This window comes from Ictalurus furcatus, chromosome 14 (genome assembly GCF_023375685.1).
Source record: "Ictalurus furcatus strain D&B chromosome 14, Billie_1.0, whole genome shotgun sequence".
NCBI classification, from domain to species: Eukaryota; Metazoa; Chordata; class Actinopteri; order Siluriformes; family Ictaluridae; genus Ictalurus; species Ictalurus furcatus.
The window spans coordinates 24,955,994-24,979,545 of NC_071268.1; the positions used below are offsets into that span (position 1 = coordinate 24,955,994).

The 23,552-nt window shown below is 37.8% G+C and overlaps 2 protein-coding genes and 2 gene segments (V, D, J or C); 3 read left to right on the forward strand and 1 right to left on the reverse strand.

Moving 5' to 3' along the window:
- Positions 1-3,085, forward strand: part of LOC128617903 (heterogeneous nuclear ribonucleoprotein R) — a 24,811-nt gene extending 21,726 nt beyond the window's left edge. For 5 of the 8 annotated variants that reach the window (XR_008387631.1, XR_008387628.1, XR_008387632.1 and 2 more), the window contains one exon: positions 799-3,085. The gene's annotated coding sequence lies outside the window, so the exon portion shown is untranslated. Of the gene's footprint in view, positions 1-583; positions 649-798 lie in introns of all 8 variants that reach the window. The other 3 variants (XR_008387630.1, XR_008387634.1, XR_008387633.1) reach the window with 3 other exon arrangements.
- Positions 3,086-5,715: 2,630 nt separating this feature from the next.
- On the forward strand, positions 5,716-16,931 carry dnajc8 (DnaJ (Hsp40) homolog, subfamily C, member 8). Its single transcript, XM_053641722.1, has 9 exons — positions 5,716-5,823; positions 7,892-7,993; positions 9,690-9,746; positions 9,886-9,952; positions 10,641-10,735; positions 10,923-10,994; positions 13,408-13,499; positions 13,876-13,951; positions 14,681-16,931. The coding sequence occupies exons 1-9, from the start codon at positions 5,749-5,751 to the stop codon at positions 14,798-14,800; spliced, it is 756 nt and encodes a 251-aa protein (XP_053497697.1). The 5' UTR covers positions 5,716-5,748; the 3' UTR covers positions 14,801-16,931.
- Positions 16,932-16,990: 59 nt separating this feature from the next.
- Positions 16,991-22,180, forward strand: LOC128617741 (Ig kappa chain V region 3381-like). The segment is given in 4 exon segments: positions 16,991-17,082; positions 17,135-17,316; positions 18,605-18,610; positions 21,942-22,180. Coding segments are annotated over 4 exon segments (519 nt in total).
- LOC128618209 (Ig kappa chain C region, B allele-like) lies at positions 18,825-21,279 on the reverse strand. The segment is given in 2 exon segments: positions 18,825-19,931; positions 21,201-21,279. Coding segments are annotated over 2 exon segments (300 nt in total).
- Positions 22,181-23,552: the final 1,372 nt, after the last annotated feature.

Sequence of the window (23,552 nt, forward strand, 5' to 3'; positions counted from 1 at the left end):
TGACCTGAACCCCATAGAAAACCTGTGGGGTGAACTGAAGAGGAGAGTCCACCAGCGTGGACCTCAAAATGTGAAGGATCTGGAGAGATTCTATATGGAGGAATGGTCTCGGATCCCTTGCCATGTATTCTCCAACCTCATCAGGCATTATAGGAGAAGACTCAGCTGTTAGCTTGGCAAAGGGAGTCAAAGTATTGACTAAAAGGGTACCAATAATTGTTGCAAACACATAATTAACATTATATATGTATGTATATGTGTTTTGTGCACAATTGTTTGATATCCATGAGAGCAGAGTATTTTGTGAGTTATTTTTAACAAAAGATTAAACAAAGAAGACAAATTTTCACAGCCGCCTTTGCTCATATTTCCCAAGGGTGCCAATATTAGTGTGTGTGCGCGCGCCTGTTACTTAACATGCATAAACTGATTTTTCTTTGTTCTGATAGTGAGTCTCAGTGCATAGTAAATTGCTTAGATAAAAACATTTATACATAATAAACGAAATAGAAAATCGAATGCCGTTGGTAATTACTGTTATGGAGGTAAGTAGACCACTGTGTTTACGTATGTGGTTGTCCAGAAAACTACGGTGTCCTCCATCAGTGGGACACACTGCGTGCTATCTATATACCACTTTATATCAGGGTAAGAATACTTCTTATAATTGTGCATGTAGTGCATGTACAGTAGTGGTGTTAAATTATCTTTGATTACTGTATGTACTTTGTAATGAATATGCCAAAGAGTTTGCTATTTTTATAACCCTTTGTTGTCTTCTCCATCCTTTCTTTCCAGAGCAAAGCATTTCCTTGTGGGTCCCAACATCATACCTCAGAAGCCCCTGGATTTTCAGAGACCTCAGGGTGCTCCAAACTTCTCTCCTTGTGTCTCGCATGTGTGCGCACCTGATTTTTCCGCTCATCGGGTTCACCCTGCAGCGCAGATACAAAGCCCAGAGTGTGGGTGCAAAGTATCCGCCTTGTTTCGGGTCAATATAACACACTTTAAAGAAACCATGACGTTAATATATTTGCACAACACATCTCTGATGCAGTCAAAAAAAAAATTATTTTCGATAATTTTTGTCACTTTATCAATATACACAATATGGCCAAAAATATGTGAAGACCTGACCATCACACCTATATGTGGTTCTTCCCTAAACTATTACCACAAAGTCTGAAGCACACAATTGTATAGAATGTCTCTGTATGCTGTAGCTTTACAATTTCCCTTAACTGGAACTCAAACCTGTTCCAGCATGACGACGCCCCTGTACACAAAGCGAGCTCCATGAAGACACTGTGTGTTAAGGTTGAAGTGGAAGAACTTCTGCACAGAGCCCTGACCTCAACCCTACTGAACATCTTTGGGATGAACTGCACCCCAGGTCTCCTCAGATATAAATCTGGAATGTGGTGTTCAAAAACCGCATATGTGTGCGATGCTGTAGTGTACATAAATAAAGTTACGCTCAGTACCGCGTCATCAGTATTGTCAGGAGACATTCCGATTATATCATCATGAATTTTTTTTTTTATTTGATGCCTTGAGCAGATTGAAGGATTGCTATGTGTCTGAATTTTATTTTAGTTTTTTAACTGATATTCTTTAGTCTTGTGCAATTCCCACCCCTCAGCTAGAGCTGGGTTGGGCTACGTCCCTCCAAATTTTCCCTGTTATCAAATACTGTAATTAAATCACGTCAAACTCAAGGCATTCGGTTTATTTGGCCTGCGTGAGGTTTTCACATTTCCGTGCGAGAGCTCACATCTCACAGTGCCAAACCGCTGCTTAAAATCAACGCCTTGTCTGCCGAGCTTCACGCTCGCGTCTAAAAACGATTCAGCAAAATGTGACGTTAGGAATTACTTTTGCTTTGATGAGGACATACAAAACAATAAAGCCTTGATTGTTTTCAGGATCATTTTTAAAGCACAATCTACCGTCAAACAATCTTGCCATGTTCATAACATCACTGTAAATGACCTTAATATCAGTTAACATGTAAAATTACATGTTAATAATAGGGGGAAGTGACACCTTATGCCTTTGAGTACTTTTCATTCACTCTTACCTCCAGTAGGCTGCTTCATCTGCTTTCACCTCCATATTTCTATCATAGTGTTTCAAAGTCTCTATCCCTGAACCGTTAACAACATCAGTTTGATACAAGAGACTTAAAGTTAAAAGTCTAATGACGGTCATACCCAAGTTCCTGTTAGCACTTTTTTAATAATTAGCTTTATTTGGTTTAGGCATATATGGCCAATAAATTAATTAGTTAGTAAATCCGTAGGCTAGTATTGAGCTCCAGGAACACTATCGCACTGTCCTCTTGGAACATACGCAGGGCAGTCGTAGCTCAGTGGTTAAAACAGGAAGCTTCAGTTTGGAAGGATGCAAGTTCAAATCCCAGCACACCAATCTGCTGCTGCTGGGCTGTTGAGCAAGGCCATTAACCCTCAACTTCTCTGTTGTCTAAAGGTAAGTTGCTCTGGATTAGGGTGTCTGATAAATGTCATAAATATGTAAATCTTCCATATGAGAAAATAAATGCAATGTTGTCAGGATGAAGTTATTCAGTTTAAACATAAAAGTAACTTTTTTCAGAGTTGTCTCTGTGGTCTCAATTATTTCCATGCCTGGCCTTCAAGGTTTGAGATGGTGTTTTCTGACATAATGTTGTTCTTTCGGCTTCTCTTGTTAGTGGTGCTCGTTGGTCCACATATTTGATTTGGAACAGGTTTTATGCTGGATGCCCTTCCTGATGCAACCCTCCCATTTTGTCTGGGTTTGGGACCTGCATTTCGAGCTACCCCTAGTGGCTAGTTTCTGACATATAACAGTGCTGTTAAATTACTGCTGATTTTTCAGCAGGTGTGGATTCATTTTCTGTTGCTGCTCTCATAGTAGTGCTGGCTTATTCCAGATCACAGGTTTATATTTAATGCACTTGTTCTAATACCTCATTGTTTCTGTAGAAACAGCTCGTTCACAGGGACTTGTATGTCAGACATGCCATGTATTCTAAGAACGATGATGCAATGTGTTCATTGTAAATAAAAAATTTATAATAGCTGATATTGTGAATCTTTCTGTAAAATGTTTATTGAACATTTATAGAAGGAGTCTCCAGTTCCAGCACTTTGTGACAGTTACACAACAGGAGTCTTCAGGACAGAGGACTTTGTACTTTACTGGTTTCTCATTTTAACTTCAACTTTAAGAGAACGACAGATTTCAAGAGGCTGGTGAAGGTATGACTGTTTATACAGTGGTGCTTGAAACTTTGTAGAATTTTCCATATATCTGCAGAAATATAACCTTTTAATCATTTAGAATTTCACACAAGTCCTAAAAGTAGATCACATGAACCCAATTTAACAAATGAGACAAAAATTTTATATTTGGTCATTTTTTATTGAGGAAAAACAAACTTTCAAGCACCTCTGTAGCTCGAGGAAATGTTAACAGGACTAACTTGTCTCAAAGACCTTCCACAACATCAAATGTAACTATAAGTGGATGAAATTAATCAACATTGCTTAAGAAATAAAAAATATTAATCACAGACAAATTGATGTGGCTTAAGCGGAATAAAACACTTCAGGGTATGCTGTTATTGGAAAATAATCAACTTTTGGGTGTTTCGTCACTAGGTCTTTGTCATTAATTATTTTGATGTAACAACACTGCCCAAATGTTTTATTACCTACATATGACGTATATTTAACTTATAAAAACCTGACGTTTGATTTTATATTGCTGTTTCATAGAGCCCTGCGCTGGACTGATTTCTTAATCCCGCTCCTGCTGAATTTCTGACCATTACTGCTCATTCCCGCAACGTGGGTGTTCCACTCCAACCCGCACCCGCAAACATTCTGTCAAAGCTTGTAGCCTAGATATTGTGAAAAATTTACACAAATGTTAGGCCCGTGCTAAACGCTCAGAATAACAGACATAAAACATTGCGTTTAATTAAACTGACCATAAGTAAAAAGCACAAGTAAAGCACCACACATGACAAACACATTGGACCAATTTTTATTAGCCTTTTATAAAACTCCATCAACTTTTAAAACATCACAACTAGCGAAGCCTAAAAACACAGGCCTATTTAAAAGTATGTGTAAGAACACACACACACACACACACACACCTAACAATAGTCTAATAGTTAAACTCTGGTAACCAAACAAGGCACAATATTTAATTGAATTACTTATAAAAATAGCCTAAATAAATATTAAACTAATTTAATAGCCTCTAAAACAAATAAAATAAAAAGTAAAATAAATAGGAAATGTTTATGTAGCTAATTAACATCTAGCAAAAATAAAATAACTAATACTATAAGACATTAAACGTAGTCACTTAATGAATGAATGAAATTATGAATAACTTGGCCTAAAATACTCCAGATTGCTATGGAGGAGGAGAATGTTACTGTTCGACTGCGGTCCCAGGCTTGTGCGTCTCTCTTCCAACATCCGCTTGCACACACTAAATGCCCTCTCTAACTGCGGACGAGATGAAGGGGTACTCAAAATGAAACGTACAAGTTTTGAGAGTGCAGGAATACACTCTCTGTTGAACTCCCACCATTCAAGCACACTGTCTGGATCTGGGTTGTCTGAGAGTCAGGTGCGGAGATAGTCCGCTATTTCAACATCGACAGGCTTTGGTTGCACCCTGATACACCCTGGAGAACGGAGCAGGTGTGTCGCCTCAACCCAGAGGTGTTTACAACTTGCAAAGTTCAATTCTTTTCCATTTCTTTCAATAATAACTGAAAATTGTTTCTAAATGTCGGACTTGTCTTGCTTTGTTTTTGTGAAGTAAGTAGCTGCTTTAATTTTCTTCTCAACTTCATTTGTTGACTCCATTATTGTTACGCGCCAAACCGGACCTGCGCTATATTTTTTGAACGCCCACTCCCACCCGCAGCAAAGGTAAAACCGCCCGCTCCCACCCGCAGCAAAGGTAAAACTGCCCTCTCCCGCAAGATTTGCGTTGGGTCTGGCAGGATCCCAATCCCAAGTCCTCTACTGTGTTGTGCAATGAAAGTGTATCCCCTGGCTTTGTTTTTTGTTCTAATTTTCGAACTGCAATTAAAAAAAAAAAAAAAAAAAAAAAAAAAACACCAAATAACCGTTTGTGTGCAAGGGTTTCACAATTTTTTTTTTTAAAGAAACAGGCCAGGGGTATACACAGTCCACAGTCATTCACATATACATTACTAGAATGTGAAAAACATTGTGTGTATCTATATATATTACACAATGAGGTGGATTTTAAAGCTTTGCTGTAGGTAAAGCTTATCCAGATAATATTTCAAGTATTTACCTAAAAAAAAAAAAAAAAAAAAAGGGGGGGGGGGCGGGGAGGGTTTTATATACAAAACTGTAGGCTACACTTATGTATAAAAGAATATTTAGCTGGAAAAATAAATACATTTATGCAAAAAGATATTATTTAGAGTTCTATTAAAAAAGAAGAAAAATAAAACTATCCAAAAGAGTTGAACGTATAAACAAAAATAATTTTCTCCAAAATATTGCAACATTCCCAAAAAAGGGTGTGGGGACAGATTCATCCACAACACCCCGAAAAGAGCACAGTGGGTCATTATCAGGATATATCCAATTTGATAACTCTTTAATTTGGCAAAAAAATAGCTCTAGTTAAGCGTACTTCCGCTTGCATCACGTCACATCCGCAAGGAGGTCTAGGTCCAAAATGGCGGCTTCAGCGGGCGCCTCCGCGGCTCAGAGTAGCACCAGGGATGAGGCATTTGAGACGTTTTATACAGAGGTGAACTCAATTTTTAACGTGTCCATAACAGATTACTCAAAGGCAGCTTCATTTCTGTTTGTAATCCGTTTCATTTAGCTTGACCTTGTAGACTGAGAAGCGTGTTTGGGTGCATACACACTGCGAGTCTGTCAGCGTTAGCTAGCTGCTCACTGTTGCCTGGTTATATCTCCAGCCTGTTTATAGTTTTTTCTATTCCACGTCATACGTGTCAACGTGCCATTAAACTAGCTGCATGTTCACTAATATAACGTCTAATATATATATATATATATAAAGACGCAGAGTTGTGCCTTGGTTTTAACCGGCGCGTTTGAAACACATCGAGCGCGGGTTGTATTCCAAACCGTTTCTTATCGGTAGGTGTAGTGCACTATGTAGGGCGCCGAAGCCGCCGTTTTATTCTTACTTAAGTGCGCAGATATACAGTAGGGTGTGTAGAGGCGTTCAGGACACAGCCATCAAGACACACAAATGCCTTCATATCGCTGTTTCTTTCTTTGTACAAGTTTTGTGGATTACCTGTAAAACTGTATCTTCTCCTACATAAAGATTTACATTTAAATTCCAGCTGCCTGCTTTGCTTTGGCTCTTTTCTTAAGTGTATTTCTTTTAACCTGAACCTAATAAGAATGTAGCAAACACAATATATTTGTTTATAATTTCTAATAGTTTTAAACAGTCTTCAGTGGGTCCAGGATTTTTTTTTCATTGTAGATTCCTTCTATTAAAAACAAATATATCATGTTACACCTCTTACGATCATAAACACAATCCAGTTATTGAAATATTACGCTCTTGAGTTAAATGTGTATCATAAATTGTTTTTATTTAATCATCACAGCATATATAAACATTTATTTACACACACCCATATACATACTTTACCTTTCCACCCAAAGAAGCCAAGCTAGTTTAGTTGAAATCATATTAACAATAAGTTTCCAGGTTTTGACGTTAAATTTGATGTCATTATTTATACTTGGTTTTATGTTAGAGCTTTAGGATTACACATGCTCAGTTCATCTGCAACAGGAGGTGTGAAAGTTCATGTTCTTCATGTTTAGAGTCCTTGAATGATGGTCTGTTTTTTTTTTTTTTTTAAATGTATTTTTATTTGTTTATTTATTTATTATTTTTTAAAAGTACATTGTCTTTGACAAAAGTCCTCGATTCGGTCCACTGAAATACTGAACGCTGGGTCCGTATCCAGACCGCGGTCGTCCCTACCACAAGCCCACATAAGCAGTCCAAGGATATATTAATATATTAATGTAAAGTCCCCATGAAATTAAAATGGAAGTTTTGTGGCTTTTAGTATGGATAGGTCAGCCTTAAGGTTATCTATAAGCTAGTGTTGCTCCAAAACAATGCCAAAATTTGAATTTAGAAGATCTATGCGTTCAAAATGTACCGTCTGTCTCTACCACGATACGGATCAACAGTTTTGATGACATCATTCTGCACTTCAGCGTCTCATCAGGTTTTCTGTCCAATCAAATGCTCTCTACAATCTGAAGTGTCCCGCCCCCAACAGTTGTAGGTTTCCTGGCTGTGAGGTAAGCTAAACGCGATTGGCTATTTAAAAAAGGGGGAGGAGCAACTAAATATGTCCCGCCCTGACTTCCTGCTTCAGTGGAAATTTCATCAACACGTCGAATAATGCTACGTGTTTCAAGACACCACACGGGGAGTTTAACTGTTGCGTGCTCTATTTCTTTGCGGTTGACAGCCTGATCTCGTAGTTGAGTCATGTTGGTTTTTATTGTCGTTCCTCTTTATAGCTTGGAATGAGATGTTGTTTCTCCAGGACCACAGTGCAACACAACAGTATGCAAGACTAGATAAAGTGCAAATTCTCATCAGTGTGAGACGACTGCTGGATAATAAATACACCGGATGATAAATACACAGAACATGGGCTGTAAACTGTAAATTGTTGGTAGGGTCGGAGCAATTGGTATACCATCTGTAGCAGCAATAGGTTTCTTATACACTTGTTGACTGTTATTTCCTTATATTCTCTCTGATCACTGTACACATCTTTATTTTTTCTTCCTTCTTACAGGTGAAGCAAATTGAAAAGCGAGACTCTGTACTGACATCCAAACAGCAGATAGAGCGGTTGTTGCGGCCCGGCTCGACGTATTTCAATCTGAACCCGTTTGAGGTGAGGTGAACCCGTCTGTCTGCTGCCTTTATGATGAAAGCATGTTGCAAGTGCATGCGTTTAACCTTTTCATTTATAGTGTTCACACTTGCAACCAGTCAATTTAAGGCTCTCTTTTTATATTTTAGGGAAATGTAGGATGTAAATCACCTCCAGAAGGATTGACAGCATTACTGTAATTTAACATAAATCATTATCCTGATTTCTGTTGCTCTCTAGACTGTTAGGTTGTTCGTCGTACTCGATGCAGCATGCCTCTAGTATATCTTAGACAGAAAATTTCAATTCTATTTTAGAAATATTAGAATTCAATATTTCTAAAATACAAATGAAATTTTCTGTAATAGAATTCTGATATTTATAAAAGAGAAATGTCTTCAACATTAAATATTTTAGACCTGAATGTAGAGCTGCAACAACTAATCAATAAAATCGATAATAATCGATTATAAAAATCGTTGTCAGCGAATCTCATTATCGTTTAGTCGGTCGGCATGCGGTACATTTACTCATTACGTTACTTCTGTTCCGAAAACATGCTTCAGAGATTAAATACTAAAGTTGTGTCCCAAATAACGTACTATACACTTACACTATGCACTACGTACTCTACCCGCTAGTGCAGTGTTTCTTACCCGGGGGTCTGCGGACCCCTAGTGGTCAGTGGTGTAATTGCAGGGGGTCTGTAGGAAAGTTTTTAAAATGTTTAAATAATATTTTATATAATTTTTTGTTTATTAAATGTATCAAAACATTTTCAAATGAGATGTTTTAAAATTAATCAATTTGGTTATTCGCAAATATCACGTTAGCTGAGCTGACGATCGTCCATTGATGAATTTATTTAAAATTTATTTACAAATGAAATGATAATTTGCAAAAACCTCTGAGTGGTAGACCAGTTCAAGTGTCGCATTGATGGATAAAATAAACAAAGGATAATTCAGAGAGTCAAATTAAATGTCACACCAACAATAAAATGTAAAAAATTAAATCTTCAAAAGTTTTGATTCGATATTAATGTTAATATTATTAATGTTAAATATTAATAAAATAAAGAAACAATATATAGAAATGACTGTTTATTATATAGCTTATAATTGTTGTGGAGTGAGGGGGTCCTTGTGGATTGTTTGAAATAGTCAAGGGGTCCAAAGCTCACAAAAGGTTGAGAACCACTGGTCTAGTGTATGAATTTTAGAAGGGTAATATAGTATTATATAGTATAGTTATAATATAGTATAGTAATATTATGGAAATATTTTAGAAGTATGGAACACTTTAGTTTTTTACTAACCCAAAAGTTTGCCCCCATCCAATTAATCGATTAACCGGAATATAATCGGCCAACTAATCGATTATGAAAATAATCGTTAGTTGCAACCCTACCTGAATGGTATTTTTTAAAATTATTATTATTTTTTAACAACAAATACATTTTCAAAGATGAAACAATATATATTATTGTTAAGATTTTCCCCTGGTATAATGTATTTATAATTTTTGTTTTGTCTCGGCATACCTACACAAGGCCTTTTTTTAATTATAAAAGTGATATTTTGACAAAATAGATGTACGTATGCTCATACAGTAAATATGTTATGCATGAAAGGGTTAAAATGGTAAGTGTGGTTTGTCCTGAGCATCAGTTTTTTTTCTTCTCTCCCTCTTATTTATTTATTTATTTATTTTTTAGGTCTTACAGATCGACCCAGAGGCCACCGATGAAGAGATGAAGAAGAGGTTTCGCCAGGTACTTTGGTACTTTTAGTCCTCTCTTTACTCTGTCGTGTATCTACTTCACATATTTATTTATTTATTTTTAATTTTATTTATTTTTTATATATTTTTTTTATTTTAAAATGACTTTTCTTTCTAATCTATTCCTCCAGTTGTCCATTTTGGTCCATCCGGATAAGAACCAGGACGATGTAGACCGAGCACAGCAGGCCTTCGAAGGTGAATCTTCACTCTCTGCTTTCAGAAGTTCTACTTATTTCTCAAAGACGACAGAAGAAGCGTGCACCTCGGGCTGGCGAAAGAACACATGAAGTTCTGTCGTGTCCGGGTTTTTTTCATGGTTAAAGTTTTACAAAAACTTTACTTACAGCACGCAGCATGGTGTGTGTGTGTGTGTTTGTGTTAGAAGTCAACAAACTTCTATGCTTCCTTCTCCACATATTTGCTTGGTGACTGTGTCCTCACCGTATTAATTTGAACTGAATTATTGTCAGTTTTTAAATGAACTGTCCATAGGGCTTGCGTGTCACGTACAGCGTGGAAAAATACAAGTCATGTGCTTTGGTTGTATTGAATATTTTGTCAGCTCCCCTTTACACCATCCTTCAGTTGACCACATCTGAGGAGGGGATATTTGAGTAGTGGGTCTGAGGATAGCCGTGACACTGGTGTGTGTGTGTGCGTGTGTGTGTGTGTGTGTGGCACTGGAACGAGTGTATGGTGTGTATCTTGAACGTATTATTAATCATTTCCATTCACAGTTTGTTAATGACAATGGTCCCAAAATAATATCTGATTTCCTCATCCTAATTAATACTCAGTAATTGTTTTTCTACAACGCGGTCTACATGCTGGATAACCTGGCAGTGTATTTCTTACCTTCTAACTCACCGAGAATGTTTTGCAGCGGTCGATAAGGCGTACAAGCTGCTTCTGGATCCCGAGCAGAAGAAAAGGGCCGTGGATGTGATTCATGCAGGAAGAGAATACATCGAGCATAATGTAAGAGCTCTCTCTGTGGGATATTAATATCATTCTTAGGCGTGACTGAAATAATTAACACGAGTTGTGTTTATTGTATTGTAACTTTAATTAATAACAGCTCATCTATTTAAATGTGTCCCATTGAGCAGCACGTCGTAGTGAAGCGCTCATCATACGGAGATTTACTGTTTTATTGTGTCGACAGATGAATCAGAAGAGGAAGCAGTTGAAGAAAGACGGCAAGTCCACAGTGATCGAGGAGGATGACCCGGAAGTGGTAATGGAGTTTGTCATATTAGAAAGTATCGCATAACTGCAGTCCCAAACCAAGACTCTCTTTGGCGCAATATCTCAGGAACGAGTGGTTGAATGTTTTATAGGGTTTATCTGGAGTTGTGATTGTAACCAGCAAATGAACTGATTAGATTTTGGAATTGATCCACACAGGGTCAAGATCACCGCAAGGTCAAATGTCTGAAATCCTGAATTTAATATTAATCTCTTAAGGGTGGTTCTGGCATACAAATTACCAGGGCTGGGCGATATATTGATAGAATATTGATATTGTGGTAAGTGATATACATGATACACTTTTCTGAGATATCGTAGATATTATTTTTTAAATAAGTACAATTGAATGGTACCGAATGGATGCCGTTGATTTTTGATGAAAAAAAAATACCGTAATCTTCTTTGTCTTTGTGGGCATTAACGAAACGTATCGTCAAAGTCAGTTTAGCGTATTTTTGTTTATTTGGCTACTGTTTTGCGGACTTTTTGTTAGCTAAATTATATATCGCGATACACATCGTGTATCGTAGAAATGTCCTCAAGTATCGTGATTTGATATTTTCGTCCTATCGCCCAGCCCTACAAATTACTAACTAGAAGGGCACGACTTGTTCGTTGAGCAGGCTTCATCGTCCGACTTGTTTTTTGGTCAGGATTCCTACAATTTCAATAGTTTATGCACTTCTAGTTGTCTTGTGCCAGATTATACCAAAGTGCCTTGAGGAACAAAGTGGCATGTTTAGCTCCCACTGTGTCCGAAACCTGTCTCACATCACTGGATATGGCTGTGCGATATGTCTGTGTATCGTAGAACGATAGAAAAATGCTTATTGATGGATTTGGTGTCGAAAAAGCAACTTTTTATCAAATGATTTACGTCACTAAGACCAGCGCTAAGAGCTACTAGAGGTGCGCTGTAACAAAAACACTCATGGAGGAACGTGACACAGAGTGAAACTCCTTGGAACACAACAGGCATCAGCTCACCTGAATGATGAGGAACTTGTACCTAAACAAGGAGGTAGTTTTGTCGTTTGGATGTGGGTTGGCATTGGTTATGGCATGTGGATTCTGAATAATTTTGCTGTTCTAGTAACTGTGACGGTTTACCTATGGGATGGGACTTCCCCGCAATTCTACTTTTCTTCCAGCGGGAGGTGTAAATGCTTTACTGAAGCATCAAACCATTTCCTTGTTGCAGGCCAAACACACAAACACTTGATATGGAAAAACGTTTACTTTCATTAAAACACAAGTATAGGTTAATCTTTTACGTTACCTGCTAGGCTTTTTGTAGGCTATGTTAGTGTCTTTTAAGGATTTGGTGTCGTTTGAATGTTTTAATATTTATAATTTTAAGTAAGTTCATACTATTTATTGATTAGTTGGTATTCTGTGTTCGATTGGATAGAAAAATGTTATTTAGAATATATGCCACGGTATTATACAAAGACCGCCCACCTTTGTGTAACATAACCGTTAGTTTTTGATGATAGAACTGAAGTTGAGGAAGAAGGGTGGCCCTAGCAATCGTCTATTTGCACGTATAGCATGACAAATAATTAACCGCACTTGAAGCTTTTGTAAAAATTCAAATAAAAACACCCATAACTGTATACGGTCCCACAACGAAGACCAACTGTATGTCGATACGTGAAATTCTGGAGGGAACGTCGGATGGCGTGGCGTGGGGACGTAATGACGTGTGCTGTTAATCGATCTATGTTCTATAACATGTAAAACAGGAACATGAAAGGAGTATTCTAAAAGCGACTCATGTAAACACCTTAATCACAATATTATCTTACTCAGAGTAAGGTCAATAATTAGATTACTGCTGTCCATGTAAACGTAGTCATTGTGTTTATCGGAATGATGTTTTTATCTTGAAACTTCTGTACATAGTTCTTGTGCTTGAGGTTTGATTTATTTTCCTTTGTGACAAAATGGAAAGTAAAGCTTTTATGTATACAAGTTCGCGTTGTCACGTCCACTGCGAGCAACCAGCCTAAGGAAATGGCGGCGTTAGCAATAGGTTAGACTGCTGTTACGTGAAAAGATAAATAACCAAAACAAAGCTCAACAACCCTGGTGTGTCAGCTCATGTGTCACCTGCTTCATTTGAGGTCATAAAACTGTGATATATTAAGTTTTTGTCCATTTTGCTCAGCTCCATCACTGGATGTGGTTTTGTGTTGCACAGGTTTCCACTACTTGTTAGATGAGCCTCATTTGCTGAACCGTTCCTTTAATTGCTCCTGAGCAAATCTAATCATTGTTCTACAGATTAACATTATCTGGCTCCAGCTCTCAGACCACTTCAACCTGTGCAGACAAACTCATTTTATTTAAAATAACTTGACAGCTATATGGAGGCCATAATCACTGTTTTCTCCTAGTTCAGGCAGGCTGTGTATAAACAGACCATGAAGCTGTTTGCCGAGCTGGAGATCAAGAGGAAGGAGAGAGAAGCCAAGGATATGCACGAGAGGTACTCCAGCTGCTCATCCATCCATCCTTCCTTCTGCCTTTCTGTACTTACCTTGAACAAATATGAGTGCAAAATGCACAAATAATACACACTGTGTGTGTGCTAAATATAATAATTATATTATCTAATTGTGTATGCCATCAATATGCATCAAATGATCACAAAGAAATGTAGCATAGTTTGTACACATGGAATAAATATAATTTAAATAATTAGATACATCACGGTACCCACAATATATCAGAAAAGTGTATCGTGATATAATTTAATCACGATAACATTATTATATCATCATATCGCTCAGCCCTGTTTGTGACCCATTGCATGTTTGTTAGTGTTGCCATTTTTGTGTCGAACCTTATTTTGTTTTCTTCAGAAAAAGGCAACGAGAGGAGGAGATTGAAACACAGGAGAAGGCGAAGAGAGAGAAAGAGTGGCAGAAAAACTTTGAGGTATGCTTAACCTTGGGGAAACTGCTTCTTTTCAGGCATGATGTGGAAACTCTGATTAAATTTTCTTTTAATATTAAATATGAAATTTCTTTAATATTTAAAATATTCTGAAATGCATAGTAATGAATAGGGATTAGGCTTGTGCAATATTGATTGATTGATTTTTTTTTTTAAATATCACAATAAATAATTTAATCTTCCGGAGCCTTTAGCCTAAAAAAGTCAGGAAAATGAGCATTTCTGCCTTTTCTGGTTTAAGGAGAGTATGTGAGGGTGTAATAATAACATCAGCTGGATGTTGGATTGTTGAGTGATTCGACATTTTTCTCTGTTGATGCTGATCGGAGCCGGTCAAAAAGTTTTTAAAAACTCTGTATTCCGTCACTTTCTATTAGATGCTGAATACAAACACTGATAGATTATGAAAGAACGTATGAATGAGCATCATCAATATGCAGCCAAATAATTAAACCATATTAATCTCAGCTTTATCATTTATTCCATCAGTGTCTGTAAAAGGCAATCTCTAGCCTTATCTAGAGTTAGATTAGCTAACTCTAGATAAAGCGACAAACATTGCAATCAGTCACGTTTCATTAATTGAGAAAGTCGATTAAAATCGGATTAATTGTCTGTTAATCAGTGAGGATCGTCTTAACTTAATTAGCAGATAATTTCATCTTTTATTTTAATCCCATTTTGTTCTTTTTTTTTTTTTTTTTTTTTTAGGATTCGAGGGATGGACGTGTGGACAGCTGGCGAAACTTCCAAGCCAAAGGTAAAAGCAAGGAGAAGAAGAACAGGACGTTCCTCAAGCCTCCCAAGGTCAAAATGGAGCAAAGAGATTAATAATCGTGTGAAGAGAAAAACAAACAAACACACAAACAAACAAACACAAACAAACAAAAAAAACAGATGTGGAAGTCCAACCATCTACACCTCCTCTTCTGGGTTTCCCTTCAGGTGTGCATGTGTATGTGTGTTGCAGGAATGTGACACCCTCAGTCCAGCTGAGGGCGCTGTGAAACAACACATTTATCTCCTGCAGCCCTGTGTAGTCTTTTCTCATCTGCTAGGTGGAAAAAGTCGTCCTGTGGCTGGATGGAAGCTTGTCACTGTTTAAATACTCTCTGTCGCAGTGAATTGAGCAGTCATCACAATAGTTCCTTCAGGAGCAATCAGGCTTGTAGTGTCTTGTCTTTTTCTTTCTTTCTTTCTTTTTGTTTTTCAGTATGTACATATGTGAGTTTGATGTTAATTGTGCACATGAGGGGAAAAAATGCTTTCTTTTTGTCCTTTTTTTTTTTTTTTACCCCGTCACCTAGAATAAAACTTGTTTGTAGCCTACAGTAAAATTTAAAGTTGTTCTTGTGTTTTTCTTTTCTTTTTTTTTTTTTTCACATGGTCTCTCTCCTTTCCTTTCTAACAGAGTTTTGAAATTTTACTTCATTAGCACAAGTCAGTATTGATGAAACATTACTAATAATTTGGTATTATTGGAATGGAAACCTGTGTAGTAGGGGTAACGATACATCACGATGCAGCAATGTGCATTGTGGAAATGTGCGATTTATTTTGTGTAAATTATCCCTCTATTAGTTATGTATCGAGTGCAGTTGCACTGTTTGGACATCCATAAAATGAAAATGTATGGAGCATGCTGGTCACATGATCTCATGTTTCACCATTGCGAATCATCTGCGGTTGTGAAGTGACCTGATAGCGCCTGATCACAACTCCCAACACTCATTATTTGTCAGTCCCTGCAGGATTTTGTGATCGCAGAAATGAGCCCAAAATCACGGAAACTCCACAATATTCGGAGGAGTTTGCGACAAAATTTCCACAGATTTTCTGCAGATTTGGGCCAAGACACGTCATGTGATGTCATCACAACACACATTCAGTCAAAGCCGTCATCGATTCACATGCATTGGACAATATTACAGCTAAAATGTGTCATTTACCAACAAGTATCACTGTGAAAGGCCGTGGAAAACAATTTTGTGCGATTGCAGTTTCGCCAATTCAAGTATTTTTCTGCAAAAAAGCACAAAAACTCCACAAATAATTTTTTTTAAAACCAGCAGCAAAATCGAGCATTTTTGGCCGCAACAATCACAAAAAAACTGCGAAACACTGTTCAGACTGATGTGTGTTACACAACCAGGTTATAAGAGTTAAACAGAGCTCTTAAGTAGCCTTCAGACGACACCATCGTCGCACCGTGCCCAAAGAAGAGGCTGCACTTTAGCCACCTTTGGAGCTCTATCTCCAGGGTAAGATAACGCCTCAGGCGCTGCTACGGAGAGAATTGATCAATTTATTTATTTTTAAGATAACCTGTAGTGCATTTTGTTTACCATATTAAACCTCTGTTCCTAGTCATTTTTACATTTACATTTATTCACTTAGCAGACGCTTTTATCCAAAGCGACTTACAAATGAGAAAGATAATTTTTGATTCATTTCGTTTCATCCAGACAAAAATGCACATTGTTTTGCCTTCTTTATTATTCAGAATAAAAAAAAGGGAATCTTTTAAGTCAAAGTTTATCTTCATTAAAGTTTTGTTCAAAATCATATTGAATCGAATCGTGAATCCAGTATCGTGAATGCAATCTTGGAGAATGTATCGTTACACCCCTACTTCCTAGTGTTGTTGTTTTACAAGCCAGCAGCCAGGGAATTGTGAGAGATTTTTAAATAGTGTTGAGATTTCTAATTGAAATAAAAACAAGAGTGAACACCTTCCACAAAGAGAAGTGGTTATGTTGACAGATTTTGTGCAAACAGGAAACAGTTCATATGAAGTTGTTTTGATAAAGTATGAAGCGTATAGTGTTGTACCTCTATTTAAGATGCTTGATTTAACAAGGAAAGCACCGTAAATACAAATTCTGAGAAATTAGGGGGGTTTTTTTGTCGTATTGGTTTCAGTTCTGTTTGCATCATGTCCGTTGTGAAAATGCTTTCTGCATTCAAATCCCATGCTTCAGTGCTCTGGGAGTGTTTATAGCGCTGGGACTTTAACACTTCATGACTGAGAGCTGCTGCTACAGCAACTTCACCCACAGCTACCATGACCTTGATCCCCGTCTTCATCTGGACACTGATCCTCTGGACTCAAGGTCAGACACTGCTTCATATTTTATCTCTACAATGATCTGTTCATACAAATACACTCACTGTTTCTATTATAATATTTCACTTACTTAAAATTTATGTTACATTAAAAATATTTTTTTCAGAATGCAGCAGTCAAGCCACAGTAACTCAGACTCCTGCAGTGAAATCTGCTCTTCCAGGAGAAACAGTCACCATCAACTGTAGAACCAGTCAGGCAGTGAGCAAGGACTCAAATGGTGACCGGTTACACTGGTATCAGCAGAAACCTGGAGAAGCTCTTAAACTCCTGATTAAACTCGCAAATCAGCTACAGTCGGGTTTTCCAGCTCGTTTCAGTGGCAGTGGATCTGGATCTGATTTCACTCTGACCATCAGTGGAGTCCAGACTGAAGATGCAGGAGATTATTACTGTCAGAGTGAGCATTCCATCTCTGGCTACTGGTTCACACAGTGTTATAGAGTCGTACAAAAACCTCCCTCAGTCAGATTGTAGAGAGACTGCACTGCTGCAGCTGGGAGCGACTGCAGGTGCTGAGTTGGAGGATGTGATACGACACAATGTCACTCTGTGGAGGAGAGGAACCACACCACACTAACTCACAACTCACATTAGAAATCTCTCAATAATCATCACACCACACGGCACACAGTCCATCACGTCCACTACTGTCAGATCAGTAGTTTTTTTTTCACTCATCAGTGTCTATCATTAATCCTGCAGCCATTAATGTCTCTGATATCAGTCACTGTTATTAATCTATTCTCAGCCTTAGTTTCTGTCTCTATCTTCTGTCTCATATCTCTTTCTTGCACTCCTATAACATGACCTTCTTCAACTGCCTTCGGACACAAAATAAACATTTTGGCCCTGGTCCTCATCCATCCTTCCTCATCTCTAGGTATCAGCGTTACCCTGCTGTATTTATCAGATTTTTGCCGTTCTCTCTCATTCTCTCCTCCACATGACCAACTTCTTCCAGTCCTGATGAAGACCTGATGAAGTCCTTGAACAGGAATGAAATTACGCATACAACAGAAATACAATGAACATATAAATGAAGTACTGCCCTGTCACAACCAAGCACAAACAAATACTAAATATAATAACATTTTCCATAACACCACAAACTGAGAAAATCATACCCAACAGAAATGAAAGAGAATATATTATCTTTCCTCTCCTACTGGGCTACACTGAGATTCTGAGCTTTATTTGAGGAAAAATAACTCAATTTCAATCAGTTTTAATTTAATGACGTGGTTAGAAAAGGTATGAACACTAGTCTGTCCCTAATCCAACAATAAACACTAATTTGAGTGACAATGTTCAGACCACACTGAAAAAATACATATCCTGCCTTCTAGTTTTAGTTCAAATCATTCACCTTTTATTTTTACACACTTGTGTACATTTAAGTATCGACACAGTGTAACTTTTTTTTTACTCATTCAGAATAAGCTGAAAGTCATAAACTACATTCCTGTAAGTATCTGCTTACTAGTTCAGTCATGATTAACTCAGAGCAGTCTGTTGTCTCTGGGCGATGATGATGCTGACAGACCCATCACTACATGAGCAAGACTAAATAAAGATTAAATATCAATTAGAGCTCTTTCTTCTCCTGCTGTTATAAACAGAGGAGAGTGAGAACTTCAGTAAAGGTCATCAGGAGATTTGAGAGACAGCTGTAATTTCCACTGTTTTCTGGAGATTTCACAGTCGTGTCACCATGCACTGGGTGTAACAACCTCATTCATTTCTGTGAATAACAGCCTACAAATCTGTCTGACAGACAGCCCTGTGTTCTCAACACACAGCAAGTGTTAAGAAGCGATGAGGGTGTGTGTAGTAAATTACCTGCTCTGCTCATACATTACAGTGGAAGACTCCTTTCAGGACTTTCAAATTCAGGACATTTCCTAGAACATGTGCGTCATCTCAGAGAGAAAGATCAAGTCCTGTAGGAGCCTGATCTGACTGTGTGAACATGAACAATGAACAAGATTTCGGTCTTGAATAGGACTCTATTACTGCCTTAATATGTGTTTCCTTGTTTTTTTAGCACTTTATTTTCTGGGTCGTTCTTCTTTTATATGTTTTTTTAAAACTTGTTTTCCTTGTCCAGGTTATAATAGTTTAAATTCTTGTTTTGCCCTGTGCCTACCTGTGTTTATAACTTGAGTATGGATCTGAGAGATGTTTCATCCTGATCAAGGTTGGTATTTCCTTTTAAAAACACAGAGAAAATATTTTTTTTATGTTTTCTCTTGACTCAGTTTGTTCTTTAATGTATTTTATTGGATTGTGTTAGAATTTTTTAAAAGGTTTATGCAAATTCTCACCAATCACAGAAATAAGAAATGAAAGTTCTATTGCATGAACACCTCTGAGTCCCAGAATAGATCAACACTTTCAGCAGATGTTCATGGTTCTTCAGCCAAACTCACTCAAGCACAGCACAAGACACTTCACTAGTGAAAAAGGAGACATGCTTTCCACATTGAAGCTTTATTTCAGCATAGCTACACCAGTGACACCACCTCAGACTGCTAAGCGTGTTTTAAAGTGTACACTTGAATTCTAGTGGACTTCACAGCGGCTCTTTCGGAACGAGGCGATCTGAGTGGTGTCGTGGTGGGAGACGGTACAGCCGAACACCCCGGCCTCTTCCCAGCGTTCTTTGCTGAGGGTCAGGGTGCTGCTGCGGCTGTAGATGCCGTTCTTCTGTTCTTCTGTGCTGGTCAGAACCCCCTCGTTCACCTCGACACCGTCTACAGTCCAGCTCAGCAGCGCCCCCTGTGGAGAATAGGCCGAGAGCAGGCAGAGCAACGAGGCTGATCCCTCAGAGAGCTGCAGAGAGGACGGAGGGAGCAGAGACACGGAGGGCTTCACCACCGGACCAGCTGCAGAACACACACACACACACACACAATGATATTAATGTTAATGTGAACTCTATCATAATGAACATGGTGATATTTGGTCATTCAGTTTAATGGCTGTAGAACAGATGCAGTAGTTTATCTGCACATCATACAACAGAACACAATTCTGATAACGTCATCCAACCAAACTGCAGCCGAACAAAACAATCTCCATCTTCTGATCAAAAGAACACTGTGCTAAAAATAACCATCACACCAGGGTAAAGTTATCTTTATCCAGTAAAGTTATCTTTGTTCAATTTTTTAGATTATCTTAAAAATTATTTATGACTTATCATTAATGGGAAATTAGCAATAAACGATTATTGTTCATTCTTCACTGTTACACAAATTTCCATTGTGATGATGAATTAGAGTAACCAAAGCAACAATTACATCAACTAAAAGCTAACATTTCACCTGAATCTTAAAAAGAGATGAAGTGAATTTTACAAAATGACACGAAAGCAGAGTGTTTATAGAAGCAGCTCTCTCCTCTTCACATCACATTTCTCTATTTTATAGAAAAGATCTACAGTATGTGTTTTTATAAATGTCACATCATTTATTTTTAGTAAATCTATACATTTCATTGAATTGTGTAAATAAACTATTAAATCGATGAGGTTTTAGGGAAAAAAAAGGCACTTACTTTTCACAACGAGTTTAGTTCCTCCACCGAAAGTGTACCACAGTGATACAAACAGGTTTAGTGGCCATACAAAAACCCTGCTGCTCTAAACTCACTGCTCTCTCCATCCATTTAAACCTCTTATTACAAAACAGCTTTCAAAACACCAACTTCTGTTCACATCAGCTGATTAATACACTAACTCTCCAACTGTTTTAATTACGTTTTAGTGTTTTTTTCCCCTTTTTGAACATCAAGATTGTCAGTCTAAACTGAGGATGCAAGTAGTGAGTAAGTCACACAAATAAATTACACAAACTAAAAGCTGAAAATTCACAAAATGGAGATCTGCAGTTGCACAGGTTTTACCCACAATGCATCACTGAGTAAAAATGCTGATGTACTAATGATAAATTTGCAATATACAACTGAATGTGTGGAGCTAAAGTGAGAATAATTCTCCACTCCTTCTGTAGACTGATAGAAAGTTATGACATGATGTTCAAGTCCTACAATAATCTAATCATTAATTTACTGTCAAAATATTAGTGTGTATTTACTCACTGCCAACATTGATTCTGCTTCTTCCACCATAAATCCACTACAGTGAGAAACTCATTAACATTCAGTACAAACACCACCCAGTGAAAGTTTAAGCTTCTCTCTCTAATTCACTTATTTATGCATCTTAGACCTAAAAGTGTTTTCCAGAAAATCTCCATCTGACCCCAGAAGCTAAATTCACACAGTAACTCTGTAGTAGTGTGAGATTTACAGTAAGATTGGGGGAATGTGGTAAAGGCGTCTCCATACTTAGAGGATACTTTGCATTGGCAGCACATGCTTCAGTGCTCTGGGAGTGTTTATAGCGCTGTGACTTTAACACTTCATGACTGAGAACTGCTGCTACAGCAACTTCACCCACAGCTACCATGACTTTGATCCCCGTCTTCATCTGGACGCTGATCCTCTGGAGTCATGGTCAGACACTGCTTCATATTTTATCTCTACAATGATCTGTTCATACAAATACACTCATTGTTTTTATTATAATATTTCACTAACTTAAAATTTATGTTACATTAAAAATATTTTTTTCAGAATGCAGAGGTCAAGTCTTCATTCTATATTATTATATTTCAGTTTCATGCTTCATTATTGTGGGTTTTTTTTTTTCAGAATGCAGAGGTCAAGTCACAGTAACTCAGACTCCTGCAGTGAAATCTGCTCTTCCAGGAGAAACAGTCACCATCAACTGTAGAACCAATCCTCAGGTGTACCAAGGTTGGGATTATCAACCTTTAGCTTGGTATCAGCAGAAACCTGGAGAAGCTCCTAAACTACTGATCATAAAAGCAAATCAGCTACAGTCGGGTATTCCAGCTCGTTTCAGTGGCAGTGGATCTGGATCTGATTTCACTCTGACCATCAGTGGAGTCCAGACTGAAGATGCAGGAGATTATTACTGTCAGAGTTACCACAGTGGTGCTGTGTTCACACAGTGTTATAGAGTCGTACAAAAACCTCCCTCACTCAGATTGTAGAGAGACTGCACTGCTGCAGCTGGGAGCGATGGCAGGTGCTGAGTTGGAGGATGTGATACGATACAATGACACTCTGTGGAGGAGAGGAACCACACCACACTAACTCACAACCCACATTAGAAATATCTCAATAATCATGATATGAATACTGAGTATTTAGTATGTTATATTTCAGTTAAATACCTTCAAGATTTAGGATTATATCTGAATACCTGTATCAGTATTTACAAGCAATAGATTATATTAATATACATATGAATTTACCTGCTACCTCATTTGCTTGTATTATTTCTCTTTCTGGCCGCTTGCCGATAGAAAACCAGTAATGCCACATGTACCGCCATGGAATAATGGTATCTCAAGCAGGAACCACGGCTTAGAGTTGGTCTCCTTTGAGCCCAAAATTGAAATGGTGCACAAGCAATACATATGGTTAATTGTCTCCTAGGCATTGTTCTAAAAAATACTTCAATGAAGAATGTACTTTTCAGTTTTTCTAGATGGTTGTGGTTCTAGTTATCATAACTGAAACTGTTTGGTGGATTTCTTTTTTAGTCTCTATCACTTATCCTGCTGCCATTACTATCTCTGATATCAGTCACTGTTATTAATCTATTCTCAGCCTTAGTTTCTGTCTCATATCTTTTTCTTGCACTCCTCATCTCTAGGTATCAGCGTTACTCTGCTGTATTTTTCAGATTTTCACTTTGTATCCTGCACTCTTGCTCTCCCTGCCCTGCATATCACCCTCTATTTGTACTGTACCTCTCCCCCACTTCCTGAATCCTCCACTCTTTCTCTTCCTCCTCCATAAATTTCAGCACCTTATGTTTCTGCACAGATCTCAGCATGTCTAGCAGACATCTCATCATGATTGACAGCTCATCAGCTGAAACTAAGTCTCAGAAGCACTGAGCTGCTGTATTTCCCAGGAGATCCTTCCCCATGTCAAGATTTATTGATCTCCCAGAAGAACTATTGGATCACACCATCTGACAACACAGGACACCTTGAGCTAGTTCTGAACAACCGTTTAAACTTCTCTCCTTATATTCCTAACCTGATTCGGTCATAAAGGTTTCTCATTTACATCAGGAGGATCCGGTCAGTTCTGTCCACAGAAGTCATTCAAGATCTTATCCAGTCCTTTATTATCTTGATATTAGTCTACTGCAGTCTACACAAGTTTATACCTCTTGTATTTGTACTCAAAACAGCTGAACACAAATATGTACTTTGCTACCAGATCTTATTTATATGCACTTAACATATATGTATTATATTAACCTTAAGAACATACTATTTACAGGTACAGTGGGCTCACCTACACAAACACCATAATAAACTTCTACTCCTTAGTGCAGTTGCAGGC